The sequence below is a fragment of the Myripristis murdjan genome, chromosome 4, assembly GCF_902150065.1.
Source record: "Myripristis murdjan chromosome 4, fMyrMur1.1, whole genome shotgun sequence".
Lineage (NCBI taxonomy): Eukaryota > Metazoa > Chordata > Actinopteri > Holocentriformes > Holocentridae > Myripristis > Myripristis murdjan.
In genome coordinates, this window is record NC_043983.1 from 11,673,562 (window position 1) to 11,689,057 (window position 15,496).

Genomic DNA, 15,496 nt, shown 5'->3' on the forward strand with positions numbered 1-15,496 from the left:
GGTCACAGGTTCAATTTCTGAAAAGAAAAGAAAAGAAAAGAAAAGAAAAGAAAAGAAAAGAAAAGAAAAGAAGGTATCCATCCATGCCAGTCCTGGCAGGTGTGAACAGTCTCTGACCTTTCTAGTAAAGTGCATACATGTATTTGTGTCTCAGGGGGATAGGTGGAGAAACAAATTATTAATTACATTATAGGTAACATAGAAACCAAAGTGCTTTAAAAAATTCACTTTTTAGAAATTATCTTTGACTCACTTCCACTATCAACAACTTGCATCAAGTCATAGGTCATAAGAACAGCAACATAACATCCTTTACATTCTTAATAAGAAATTCAAAATGTAAAATCAACCACTGCTCTTGACAACCCGCACTTTGGAATGACCTGCCTACAAAGACCAGGCTAACAAAATCAGTAAAATCATAAATAAATACAGCTATAATGCTTTAGGTTTGCTTTTTACTGCACGGATAAGTGATGTTTCTCCAGCTCCTGATTGACCATGCCCATTAGACCTTTGATTCCCTGCACTATGGGAGGTTAATGGCATATAATGACAGTGCTGTCACACTGTCACAACCTACAGAGAGCAATGCAAACACAGGCAAAGTGACTTTAACTGCAGCAGCTTCATAATGACAGATAGAAAACCCTCCGCATAAAATGCTGTCAAGTCCTGCCCTCTCTTCACTCTATGAGAATGAGTTGCGTTCAGTATGACAATCAGAGAGCACTGGTTAAATATATAAATTGAATACACATATACATGTATTTGTTCAAAGTAAGGACCAGCGAGGTTCCTGGCATGGCAAGCTCTGTCTGAAAGGAGAGACTCTATTGATCCAACGCTTACTGAATCCATTTTGCAAATTACGTTTTCAGGTTGGCTGAGTGGGAATGCCAACACAATTAGCGGGCAGAAATATGGCTGTTTGAATTCAGACAGTTGGATTGAGGTTTGATACCGCCAAGAGAGGACTAACCACAGCATTTCCTTTCAGTCACTTTACACAGAGAAACCTGGGCAGAAAAAGAAAAAACATAGCAAAAACAAAATCAAGGGACTCAGGGAGGTGCCATGTTCATGATCAATAAAAGTACAACAAGAGCATTTGTACATGTTAGCCAGACATATCAGCCAGACCTGAAAGCTGAAACAAGTGTATTTTAGAAAACAAGCAACACAATGAACAATGGTGATTAGTAAAGGATTAAAGAGACAAAAGGCTGCTTTGAGAAGATGTACGCTGCTGAAAATGGACTCAGACGTTGCTGACTGTAAACTGACACAAGCACTTGTCATTCAGTCACTGCAGTCAGCTCTCATCAGTCAGCAATATTTGTATTTTGCTCATCTACAGTATACTTCAAGGCCATATATACTGTTTATCTATACATAGCATATGTACTGAATATGCAGCTTTGAAGAAGTGGGAAGGAGTGTAGGTAATTTCTCTGATTACATAGAGATATAAGATGAATATCTGTAGAACAACTATGTATAACTACCCTCCCTTATGCAGCCTTTATCAGCAACATCATTACTACCAGATCCATAGCATCAGTCTAACCTGTGAGCTAAAAAAAAAAAAAAAAAAAATCCTCACATAGCCCCAAACATCAAGACTGTGTCGCCACGCTCTACTGTGATTGCCATCCGCAGGATTAATAAAACCATGCACCTACAGCTCTTGGCCTGTGGTGGATCAGTAAGTGCCAGGAAAAATGTCTGTGGCTCACTATGATTCTCCTCATCAGCTTTTAAGAGGCCAGTTGTTGATTAGCCATGGTCATGGGGCTCTCAGGCTGTTATCAGCCTCAACAGTCCACAAAAGTCTAATGGCTTACTTACAGCTGTGTGCTGATTCCTAGACACTTACAGTCGCATAAGAGGGAACAAAAAAAGTGAGCCTTGACAAAAATCTGGATGGAAAAAATTGCAGCGGACAAAATGTTTTACGCTCTTTGTTCGAAAGCCAGGTGTCTGCAAGGTTAGAAATGATGAGTGAAGGAGAGGCTGAGGCAGGCGAGGAACCTTCTCACACCTGCTGCCCACAGCTGCCCACACAACCACCTGATTATACATCACATCACACTGCATCCTCTTCTCAACCTAGATGTCAGCCTCGCGGGTGGCCGAGCATTTGTCAGTGCTACATCACCTCAAATTCCAATGGAAAATATGTTTAAGATGAGATTGGCATCAGGTGCAAATTTTCAGCCTGATGAAAACAAACACCTGCATCAGTAGTTGTGGTGAGGTGTTGACGCTGCAGCAAGAACAAAAAATTTACTTGTATCCTCAATGTCAATGGACAAAAAATATCAGGACACATTCTAGCTCTTCATCAGGGCACAACCTTGTAATGAAGTAAAAAAAAAAAAAAAAAAAGAAAGAAAGAAAGAAAAAGAAAAAAAGGAAAAACAAAAAACAAAAAAAAAACAGCCCAAACCCTTTTCGCTTCCTTTTTCCAATATACTTAAGATTCTTCTAAAAGTGCTCCTTCATCTTTACAGCTAAATCAAGAAATCAAGCAGCTGATGACACAAAGAAAAATTTCCAGTGACTTTATTGGAAATTTTCTCTATATTAATGCCATGCATCACAGCTTTGAACTAACATATGAAGGCAATATTTAGGGTCAATCAAAATGATAGGTATCCATCACAAGGCTAGGGGAACAGAGGGTACAGAACAATACATTACACTCACCTTCATTAACCTGACTTACAGAGACTGTATAACTATTCCATCTTTTTAATGTCGCATTGTGCACTCTCTATTATCCTACACCCTCTTTCACCTCGCACACACAGGACCTCCTGAAGACAACAAAGAATTGGATAGATGGGAGGGACAGCAGCAGAATGAACACATTTTGAACACTTGCATGAATATCCACAAATATATGTGAATAGGATAGCACTTACATTACATATGATAGTGTCTACATGCACTATCTGTAAGTCTCCTCTCATTAGAAATCTAATTTCGTCCTCCTTGCTTGCCTTGTCTTTAGTGCAGTGACTCCTTCTAAAATGACTGCACTACAGAATTGCATATTGCAGATCTGTATGACACAGAGGGTAATGGCGAGTTCCAGCCTCTATATAATAAATTTACAACTTACATTTACAATGTGTATGGCATTTCTGTGAGTCAACAGAGGCAGCCAATAACCAAATGTTCAGGGTATGGGAGGCAAAATGTATATTGGGCTTTTCGCTTTAATCATCCGGGAGCAGGATCAAGCTTCAGGAAATGGAGAGGTAAAAACAAAAAACAATAGTGACACTTCTGCATACCACATCAAAAGCCTGCAAAAAACTAGACTAGGAAAATAGACATGCAGGTAACAAGGAATCAGTATGTTGTATCTTGTGTATGCATTATTCATATCGTAATTTTCTTTAATTTTTCCTCTGACTCATTATGTTCTATTGGTTTTACTTTCTGCATTCTGCACATATGCTGTGTAGTTTCACCCTTTTCATTTGTATATTTCTACTTGATACATCTAGCATCGCAACGGTCGATTACACTTGATGACCAAATTCATTGTGTTTATTTATATTCTATAATTTTTTATGTGTCCGATTGCTATATGATATGTGGCAGAAACAAACAAATTTCATTGGAGGGATCATTAAAGTTTCATGTCATCACCAAGCCACTATTGTGCCACAATGACCTGTTTGTTTTGCTCACAATGTAATATTGCTTAGTGAACAGATCAAATAGTTGGAGGCCTCACTGAAAGCCATGTGAGTGTGGAAATGCAGTGTATCTCTGCTTGGGGATCAGTTTTGTTGCTCTGAGCTCAACAGAGGGTAATACAACAAGCAATTACAAGCCACATACTGAACCATGCCACTCAGCTGAGGAGACAGTGTAACCAATTTTAAACCATTTGCTTCTGGTCTTTTGGATTATTGGTGTTTCAAATTTCTTCTGGTTTACTGGACTTAGTGTGCTTTCAGCTGACGTTATCTCTTGCTCATTCACGCTTTGCTTTGTGGTTGACATGCATCTCAGGGTCCTCTGACAATAGCCTCACCCTGAACTCAAAGAGAAAGCTGACAAGCAGCAGCGTAAGGTAACTCAAAGACCCAACCTAAATAAACAGAAAAGCCAACACCGCCTCATCACCCACTCACACACTCATTCATTAATTTATAATTGAGGTGTTACAGCGGGATGTGCTTAAGAGCAGCCAGCTACCATGGAGTCTAACCGGCAGATGATGAAAGGGAGCGTCTCGCAGGGATCCTACTGCTGTGATGACCTTCCTGCAAGACCATTACACAACATCACTGTTGCATCAGATTGGTAATGATCGAGCTGACAGTCAGATCAACACCACTAATAGGCCCTCACTGTTGTGGTCAAAAGGCAGGAGGGTCAAGTAGCACCATGGTAGGTTGGCTGGCAGGTGAGGCGGTATCATGGTAGCCTGATGCATCTTTATAGCTAGACGCTTATACTTGTGTGAGACTAACGATAGAGGACCTAAAAGATATCAGACCTAGTGATGCCCATCATGTACATTATGATTATATATCTATTCTATATATACATAGTTTTTTCTGTAGATATGTTTTAGAATATTGTATTTTTTCTTATATTCTTTGTATTGAGCTACTTTATTTATTTTATTATTTGCTGAAGTTATTTTTCTAGAGATATATATTTCTCTCTTTGAGTGTTGAAAGGCATATTTTGTACCTGGATAACCTGCTGCTTCAGCACATGAATTTCCAAATTTGGAATCAATAAAGTACATTTCTCTCTCTCTCTCTCTCTCTCTCTCTCTCTCTCTCTCTCCCTCTCTCTCTCTCTATCATCCCATTATTTATTTGTTGTATTTAACAGCTACTAACAAACTTGTTGCTTGAAGACAACCTTTGGTTTCTCCAAACATAAACCTGTCTAAAGGTGGGAAAAAGGGTGACGGGTGATTGATCAGGTCTCAGGATTTTAAGTTTTGTGCTCCTTACACTAGGTTTCATTTTTGTGCATTGGTCTTTCCCGACAGTTTCTGAAAAGCAGCACTGCCATAAATACCAGCTTTGTGAAGCTCACCAAATGCATGTTTGGTTGGTTTTGTTGTTTTTTCTGTCACGAGTCCATCAATAACTGTCTGTGTGCTTTGTGACCACTTATCCTCTTTGTCATGATTCCACTCTGTCACAATTAAAATAAAAACAATAACACAAAAAACAACAACTGTGTAATTTCTGTGAGCAATACACCTACAGTTTGGGGCTGGACTGGTTGGACTTTTTAGAAGTTGCCTCATATTGCTTTGAAAACTCAAACATAAAAGTGGTGATTGTAACACCTCTTTTAAAGCAGACACATGGCGCTGATTTGCACTCAACGCAATATGACTCTCCTGTGCAGCTTCTCCTGTGCAGCTGCTTTTGCGATTGTGATTTAACTGCTTTCAAGATGAAGTCCTTATTCATGCGGTGTTTCTCTTATTTTGTCCTTCCGCGTGTACGTATCTTGAAGTATGTGCTACATTTTATCCTTTAATTTTCTGTCGCAATTTAACACACACTGTCACATGCAAATGAAAACAGACACACACACACACATAGACACACATAAACACACAATATTTGCCAGACTATTTATATTCAACACAATTTCAACAAAAAGCCATACTCTTACACCACAGTCATGGTCCAGGCTGCAGGCAATAAACACATTAGGTCCTCCATTATTTTCCTGACCTGTGTTTGACACTTGTGTCAGGACAGATTCATATGAATGACAACTCAGTTGAAATGTCAGCAGAGTTGAGTTTGCCATAGGGATGGTGACGGAGGGGGGAATGGGTGGTAGTTTCAAAAATGAGGCAGACTGGTATTCTTATTTTGGGCAGGACAATGAACTGAAAATAAATAAATAAATAATAGCCTTTGAAAAAAATATCATGGGCACTTTCATTTCAACAGGTATCAATTTTGTATTCTTTTGCTGAGCAGAATCTGTGGTTTACAAATTAAGTTACATGTTGGAAGAAAGGCTGTGTCTGTATGTACTGCTGTTCTTATTATTCTTACAATATAATCGACAAATACTGCAGTACAATGGAACAGGTGCATAACAATCTTCAGGCCCATCATGGGGTTTGCATCATGGACCTGCACCAATACCAGGAAACTACCATATATGACTTATAGGTCACTTGATATTTTCTTGTGTCTTTGCGGCTGTTAAGTTTCACCTGCAACCTCATTTCTCTGTGGAACCTACATAATAATAAAAGAAGCAATTAATCTTTAAAGTAGTATTTTAATTCATTCTGTGGTATCATTTCACATTACAGTGGCACTATTCCAATGTATTAACATATGCAAAGGTACTATAAGATTGTACATAATGTTTCTACACTTTGAGCTTTCATTGTGGTATCACATCCTTTCAAGTACATACAGACTATGGTTGTGCTAAATTTATACACTGGAATAAAGCCATTGTGCGCAAAACTGTTGGCCAACCTATTCACAAGCAGCAAAAACGTTACGCAGTATTCAAATCACAGACACATTAAAACAGAATGTGTGAATGACAGAGCATTATTTTTATGTTCGCTGTCTCTTAGATAGTAATGAATTAAATATATGTCAAAATGACTTGCTGCTTCACATTAAGGGAGGTAGCACATTAATGTTATCACCAGCGGCACATCAGCATCTTTTGTATTCATTGCTTCAGGTTAAGTGTCAGAATTCAAGCCTCAGGCTCTAAAATACTGATCATGAAATCTTGACATGTAAACAGATTTGTTATATTCCTCCCTTGGATGGAATTTTGTTTACCCTTTCATGACAGAATATATGAAATACTTAGTACATTTTGGTGGATGATTTGAAAACAAACAGTCAGCGTATCCTGTTGGGTCATGATGGAAGAGCCTGTCCAGAACTGAGTCAATTAGTGACTGGAAACATTAAACCTCACTGGAGAACCAAATGGTTGGGTTTTACCATTTCACTATAATCCAGATAGTGACACTCTAATTGTCAGTCACAGAGAGGTATGTTAATTGATTTTCAAATACTTTGTGGTTTAAAAACTTTGATCTAGCTTGTGGCTATACAAAAACCAACCTTGAAAAATATCCAGCAAGGTAAAAAAGTGGTTCCAAGAGACTGCCATGTAACTGGAGGACCACAAGTTTGAACCCAGCCGGGGACATGTGTCCTGTCAAACTGGCCTTGAGTAACACCATAAGCCCTTACCTGCTCACTCATGGTGTATTTCTTTGGATAACAACACCAGGAAAATGCCCAAAAATGTAGTCAACAATAAATAAAATATGCAGTTACTAATGCTGTTTGAAACAGGATTGGTTAAAGCCATCTAAATGAAAAGATATTTGAAGAAATGACAGTTTGTTCACCATCCTATAGACCCCAACCCATTAGTTTACACTTCTATAGACCCCTGACTGACCGAGGGCAGGTCCAAATATCAGTGTTTGTTAACATTTGAACACTCTCTCGGTGCCTCATTTCTATCAGTTATTTCTTTAAAGTGGATGCATTTGCAGATGCTTGACAGTTGTCATACACACATCACACATCTTTACAATTTTATATTTGATAAAACCTGGATGGGGCATTAATTTACACACCATAAAAACTAATTAGCACCTCTTCCAACAGAGAGTGGTGTTATTCAATCAAGACAATCGGAACACTTATAAAAAAGGATTAACAAAAGGCAATAACAGGAAATTACAGCCAAAATAGATTGGGGGCGGTAAGTGGCAAGTGTTAATGTGATGAAATAAGTACCAAGGCACTCCGGAAAAGCAAAATTGATTAAAGCGATGGTCCATTTGCCCATGGACAAATAAATAAATCAATGAAAACGTCTTGATCAGTTGATGACATTGAGTTGATCAAAGTTGACCGCATTGAGGATCACTGAACATTAACTGGGTAGATTGGGACAATTTGTGAACCCTTCAAAATGAGCATGCCGCAGGTTTCAGGATATTAAGGCTCTGATTCTGAGAGGAGGGGTAAGCAGTGATGAAGTGGACTAACAACATGGTTTGTGCCTGCAGCACTCTGTCATCAACAATACAAACACTGATTATTCAAACTGCTGCTTCCTTTACTGTCAAACTCCCAAGACTTGGGAGAACAGATTGTTTTTGCTTTTGCTGATACTCAGATTATGTTATCTAAATACATTACCACAAGCCTTCACATAGGTTTATTTTTCAAGAGTGTGATGTAAAAACACTTTCAAATATCATATAAATTCTATTTGATAAATCCCAGGCCATTAATATACAAAGGCACTGACCAAAAGCCAAGATGAAAGACAGATAATACCAGCAGATCATGACATTTTAATGTCTGTAATCTCATCAACAACTTATCAGACACCTGCCTCTCCACTATTTACTGCAGAAAATGTAGTCTCAATTTACTCATCTTTCATTAATTTCTCCCTTTCTGCAGTAATGACTGCCTCTACCAGCCTCTCAGATCGAGCTGGGGAGATTTCTCTTCCAGCACTTGAGATTGGACCATTATCTAGTCCTGGCCTATTTGGTAATTAAGGGAATCTGATTCAACTCTGTCTTAATGCGGTCCTTATAATGACTTTCTGTGTGACATTCAGAATAAGAAGATTTTAAATCTATTTGTACCTGTGCAGAAGGCTATGATACAAATGACTCATATCTGTACATGGCATCTGTGTTTATCCTGCTGCACATATAACCCAGAATGATTTCTGCTCAGTCACAGTCTTGCATTCCTGATTCGCTCAAGCAGGCGTGCTCAAGCAGGCATGCAGGTATGAGATCATGTGTACATCATGCTTTATGAAGAAGTAGGAGTCTATGCAATGAGACAAGGTGAGTTGAGTTGAGTCACATCTCACTGTCAGCACTCAACAATCATCACATAAACTATCTACCCCCCGCAGTCCCTCTGGCACTGAAAAGCTGGCATCTTAAGAATCAGTTATCAAAATTTAAATACACAAACACACACACACACATGCCTGTGTATATGTATATCTGTCTATCTATCTATCTATCTATACACATACAGACATACATACATATGTATTTACACACTCATCTCCATCTTTTATATATGTGCATAGATAGATAGATAGATAGATAGATAGATAGATAGATAGATAGATTTTTTAAAAATTATATGATAGGTATTTTAATGGCAGAAGTATTACATCTTGACTGTAATATTTCCACAGAAGTCACACTAAAGTGTCACAGTCGCGCACTGCCCTCCATCACTGGACAGGTTCATTAATGTTAACTGAATGAAGGCTCCTGCTTTCTGTTCCTAGGGGTGCCACACCAACAAAACCAGACGCTTAGCTAACGTACATTATTAAAGTGACAACCACAACCATTAATTAGGACCACAAATAAAGGCATTTTTCAAAGTTGTCGACTGTACCTATTACACAAACCTTAAGAAAAACAAAGCAAGCATGTCTGATTCCTGTTTTGGCGAAATGAATGGAGAAATAAAGTCTTGGATGGAATTCAAAATAGTATTTTTTTTTTCTTTCTAGCATCTGTCGGAAATGCATGATACGTTTTCTACCTAAAAGCGGAGAGTTTCCTTTTCATTTTGGCACACGTCTCTTCAACAATTAGAAATTGAGGCCTGCAGAAATGACCAAGTCCGTCGTAGTATCTCCATGCAGGTCACCCTCTGTTAGAACCGGAGAGAGAGAGAGAGAGAGAGAGGAGAGAGCGAGAAGAGAGAGAGAGAGAGGCGCGCACACCATGAGTTACAGTTATTAACCAGGGGATTGTGGGGGAATTGGATGGAGCAGCTGACAATTACACATTAATATTCATTACTTACACCAAACAACGCAAACATTAATAACAAAAGTTATTTCGGTTCAGAATCATGTTCATTTATTTATTTATTTATTTGAAATCGCATGCTAACATGTTATTTGTGAGCTGCACGGCATTTTGGAGCAAAAGACCAAGTGCTATCAGAGAGGAACATAAATGGTAACCTATTTGTTGGCCATTGCCTCTGCATGGCCAAGCAAGCCGTAACCTGGAAACATGAATCTCGCAGCTTTATGGACCATGGCAGTGTGTACAGGCTTCAGCTTGTTTATTCATATGACTCACCTGTGGGCATACATTCTTATCAAAACGCATTAAGCAATAAACTGTGATGAAAAGAGGCGCCTCCAATGACCATGAAACACGGATTTACTGAGTTAATGTGACTGTTTTGAATAAAAGAAAACACTCTGTGTAGTAGCTTGTGGAGGAAAGGGGTAGAGAGAGAGAGAGAGAGAGAGAAGAGAGGAGAGAGAGAGAGAGAGAGAGACGAGAGAGATGAGAGAAGAGAAGAGAGGAGAGAGAAGGAGAGAGGAGAGAGAGAGAACAAACGATAGATACCCATTCACACACAATAAACACCACACAGCCTTGTGATACTCCACAGGAGCCGCTAGGTGTCAGTACACATCCATAATAAGCGGCCAGAGTGAGTGCCTCTCTCTGTTTTTACATTTATTATACGGCATAAAAGAACAAGTACTTAAAAATATTAACTTCATTTGTATATTTTTCTTTTCTCTTGATAACAGTGACCGTTGTTTGACGTCAAAGTAGCCTCTGTTTCTGTGATTTGTCTGAGTGTCTGTGTCGGCCTGAATATTTTCTGTTTTGCGCGATAATATGTCACCACCTCGCTGTTTTCCCAGTCGCTTACCTTTTTCCATGTTATTTTTTTCATCCTCAAGGAAAGCTTTCGGGGCGTTTATTCATTAAAATAATATGTATATATCAATAGGGGAAACTACAGAACAACGCTACCGGACTGTAGGGGTTGCTCTTTCCCTGCTTTACTTTGACACGGTGAACAATCGCGATATCTCCACCCATTAGTTACCTACCCGATTTGTCAATGGTGGGTAGTCAAGTACACGGTTGAGAAACATTAGTGTAGTAACCCCGGGAAGGCAACCCCGAAGGCGGCTGGCTAAATTCTCAGCTTGGAGTTTACAGCCCAGGTTGGATGATGGTTGCCGGGGCGCCTGACGCTAAAAATACAAACATAATGGGCGCAGGTTGCTACCAACTGCTAGTTAGCTATCATTAGCTGCTAACATTAGCTAGATACGTTAGCACGTTAGCAAGTAGCGATAAGTTCAACATAAACAGCGCAGCTAGAGGAAAAGACCAGTACCGAAGGAGTTGGGATTCAGTCACCATGAAGAAATCATCTTAACAATGGACGTTTAGAGAGATCGGATCGTTTTCCCAAAGGTATGTGTTGTGACAGTAACTGATCGTTTGAAGATGTAACCTATTTCATTTATGACCTCCTAGACAGCTAACATAAACGCTACCGAGTTTGCGGCTCTGGCTATTTCCTGGACTGACAAATGCGAAGACATTCGGAATAAGTTTATTTTAAAGTCAGCTAACTTAGGTGGAGTTCAAGCTGAAAACTCTTTGACGGACGAGGATGATGTTGGTTGTAGAAACCTGAACAGAACTGTAGAAAAGTTGTGGTATTGCTGAGAATTGGTTTGTTTTGAGGATGCCGGTAACACTTGACGTTAACTTGTAGTTGGCTGAGAAAGTAATGACAGAGTGGCACTGTTTTGTGCAAGTGCACGGAGCAGTCTAATTTCTGGAAGGAAGCTGGCAGTTGTAGAATTCAGGGAGGCGTTTTTGCGCCTTTACTTGTTAACTTCCAGGACCGAAGTGCTATTTCTTCGCGCTTTCAATTACCATTGTTTTTATTTTTCATTTACAAAAAAGCCCGTTGTCGCTACTTCTTGCTATAGCTAGTAACGTCACACAACAGTCTCTTAGCTACTAGCTTGAATTAGCCTGCTAGCAACATGTGCTAACGCCCATATAAGCAGAATTACTACTTTACTAAGTGCTGTATATCACAAATTTTACTACCAAAAGAGAATGGTTTCAATTAACGATAGCGTTCGCAGTTTTCAGCTCAAGCGATATCCAAATCCCAGAGTAGCTAACGTCAGCTTTTCCTGTAAGTCAGGTGACATCTCCTTGTAGATCGCCAATAATTCATGCTTTTTTTTTTTTTTTTTTTTTTTTTTTTTAACACATTGTTGATAACTCTTTTGGTTTCTGATCATTTTGGTTTAGATACATGTTTAGATCGATGTCTGCTGTGCCATTTTTAGTAGGCCTATAGCCAATTTAATTCCTATTGTTAGTAAAGTTGTGTTGCTGAAAACGTTTGTGATAATGGTGACCATCAGTATTGACCTATAAATTAATGAGAGGGGCAGATATAAGTTACTCCAGTCTGTTTAGATGTATAGATAGTTGTTTTTTTCCCTCTTGTCTGCTCTGTCAGCCTGACATGATCACCCCCAAGGCTGTGTCATATGATTTGTTATGAGTAAACTGGCATGACTCAAGAGGAATGCTTGGAGTGTGAAATATGAGAAGTCTGAGTGATCTCTATGTTTTCCTCTGGAAAAAAGGCCTTTGTCACCTTAATAAGTTAGACATTGCTGACAGAAATAGCCATCACTGGGAAATTTGATGTTCTCATTTTGCCAAGCTAGAGAGGAAACTGCCAAATAATTTCAATTGCATCAACATAACTATACAGTTTCTATAAACTAACCTAGTGGGTCAAAACAGTGTTCTTTGATCAGAGCAAATTTTACCCCCTCGTAAATGATTCATTTTTTACCACTTGTTGTAAAGTGCTTATTCAGGATGAGGATAGGTTTGCATTACTCTCTAGCATTACAGGTTTCATAGGCAAACATCATGTGTGTGGCATGTGGTCGACTTCTGTCCTGTTTTCCTTACGTCATCAAAATCCTAGGAGAAATTTGCTGCTGAACCTGTTTAAAATGTCAGGGCTACAGCTCTACTGTCAACAGTCTGTCATAATAGAGATATGTATATGCTGGATGTTCACATGTAGTGTTTACTTTGGACTAAGCCAGTTCAGATGATGGATGTAGGAGTGTAGCTTGTCTTCTAAACTGTAGTTAAAAAGACTTTCTGTAAGTTAGTCAGTCCCATCTCTCAGGGTCCTTGGTGAAGTTTTACAGAGTTGGTTTTATCTGTCTGGCAGCTGAGAATTTGCTGCTGTTATCTCAAGATCAGTCCCTTTGGCTTGTGGCAAAGATTTTGGTTCTATTTAAATTGAAACACCCAGGAGTGTACTGATTTTGCAAAACTAGCTCAAGATGTGGTTTAAACCTTTTATGTTACTTCTGTCCTCAAATTGATGGAAGTGAAAGCACAGAGTAAAGTTTAGTATGTATGACGTGCCAACAGTTTGCACACATACTTCTGTCGGAGTTTGTGGACATTTGCTACCAGTATTAACCACTTTGAGACCTCATAGTAACCACCACTCATGTTAGTTTTGAAAACCTAGGCTAACCATTCATTCTTTAAACCTCTATTTTACTTTGAAAGACCATTGAGGTGGTTCTTCAGATGTAAATAAAAACAACAAAGTGGAGTTATTTGTAAATGATATAAATTAAGATTTAAATAAACTAGCTAAGGGAAGCACTCTCTTGGAGGTTTTATTGTTGGTGTTTTATTTCTTATTATTTTGTATATTTGATATGTTCTGTGATGTCTTATTTCCTCCTATCATACATTTGTTTATGAGTTTTATGTATTTTAGCCATTTTAAGAGTATGTATTTTAGCCGTGTTGAGAGACCAAAAAAAAAATTTTTTTTAACATTCTTAACCCTTGTTGTAATGGAAGTAAAGTGGATCTGATATAATAAAACTTCAATACCAATAATAAGAGCAAACACACACAATAGTTTGCTAATGTTGGAGTTTGACTGAACTTTTTGACTGAGCTTGAACATTTATGTTCAAGCTCAAGCTATGTGTGTGCTGAAAAGAGAAACTGTTTAAAGTAAAATACTGGATACATATTGGAAGTTAAAAATACAGAAGCTCTTGTCATGAAACAATATTACTGAAACAGCAAGCATATTTTCTTGTTTCATTGGCATTTTGTGTAGATCCCATTGAGTATTTCCACTCTCCATTGAGTGTTTTGTTGTTTTTTCTTTGTGTCTACTGCGTAACCTTGGCTGCAGGTGAATGGGAGAGATGAGGAGCAACAAGAGGAATGATGTATCTCTTAAAAGCTCTTCACAGCAGCTTACTGGCCAGGACACTGGCAAAGGTGTGTAAGAAAGGTTTTCAGATAGATTGTGTTAATGTTTGCTCTCAAAAATAGTATGACAGTGTCACAGTAACTTTCTACTGAATTTTATGCCAAATGTCAATTGCGCAAAATAATTCTCTGTTGAGATTGTTTACATCACCAGAGGCTCTCTGTGTTCTGATTTGTTGTCTATCTTGCCATCTCTGTCAGAGCTGACAACTGCATGGAAAGGTTTGGCTCAGTCAAAGGCTGCTGTAAGTACACCAGAATCAGTTTTCTGCCTAATGACTTTGTAAATAATAATGAATTGTGATTTTTGGGGAATGAGGGATTGCATTCTGAAGTATCTGGGAAGACATAAAAACCCCCGTTCATCTTTATTGATATTATCCACACTTGATGTTTGTGTTTTCTTCCTGTAGTTGCGGCACATAGAAAACCGTCTGGAGGCAGCTCCAGGGACAGGGGTTCTCCTGGATTCTGTCATGGACTGCAAGAAGAGTTCCTCCAGGAAGGTCAGCCGTAGAGGTAGGTATTCCAAAATTGTCATTGTTATTAGAATGTAACACAACATTGCAGAGATAACATTAATTTGTTCTGCTCAAGCATTAGTATACTTACAGCAAGGCATATTAGCCCAAACATACAAGCTTCAGATTTTACATTTTTGGCATATAATATGAGATTTTAACTATCATGCTCCTATCTCAGATGGACGACGAGTGGATGATATGGGAGGGTCCTCCAAGCTAAGGGGTCAGAGTCACCAAAGCCCAGAGAAGAGCAGTTCTCGCAGTCCATTGAGAAACACCACACAGGACAGTAATGTCCGTAGGAGCAACAACGTGGAGTTCACAGAGCCACTGGCCTCCTACAGGTAGTCACACAGAAACCCTGCCATCAAACATCCCCAGCCATCTCTTACTACTAGTTATGTTGCTGTGCTTAAATTGGAGTGTATGTCAAACCTATGGCTAGGTACGGATGGTTTTGGGTTATTGGGTGCCAACTAGGGATATAAATAATGATCTGGATATTTGGTCAACTGAAATTTAAAACTCAAACAATGGAAACAAATAGTGAATAGCTAATTTCCGTGTGATTCACCTCCTGAATATGACTGCACTGATCTGGTGTGTCTGTTCTATATTCATGTCACCTGATTTTCATTGAGAGCCGCTGGTTGTAATTTTCTTAATATAAAATTGCATTTAATCATATAGATACTTTGTTAATAAGGGCTTTTTAAAATGTTAAAGCTGTTATTGTAACTGTGCACATTGGTGCTTCATTATGGCA

General features: G+C 38.7%; 1 protein-coding gene and 1 long non-coding RNA gene across 4 annotated transcripts in view; both read left to right on the plus strand.

Annotated features, from left to right (window-relative positions):
- Positions 1-15,496, plus strand: part of LOC115357640 (uncharacterized) — a 249,917-nt gene that overhangs the window by 26,831 nt on the left and 207,590 nt on the right. The window lies entirely within an intron of this gene.
- The window catches only part of cep350 (centrosomal protein 350), a 53,811-nt gene that overhangs the window by 540 nt on the left and 37,775 nt on the right, over positions 1-15,496 (plus strand). For 2 of the 3 annotated variants that reach the window (XM_030049209.1, XM_030049208.1), the window contains exons 1-5: positions 10,950-11,314; positions 14,127-14,215; positions 14,408-14,451; positions 14,620-14,725; positions 14,909-15,074. In XM_030049209.1, the coding sequence (XP_029905069.1) occupies positions 14,131-14,215; positions 14,408-14,451; positions 14,620-14,725; positions 14,909-15,074 (401 nt within the window). In that variant the 5' untranslated portion in view covers positions 10,950-11,314; positions 14,127-14,130. Of the gene's footprint in view, positions 1-10,949; positions 11,315-14,126; positions 14,216-14,407; positions 14,452-14,619; positions 14,726-14,908; positions 15,075-15,496 lie in introns of those variants that run through there. The other variant, XM_030049207.1, reaches the window with a different exon arrangement.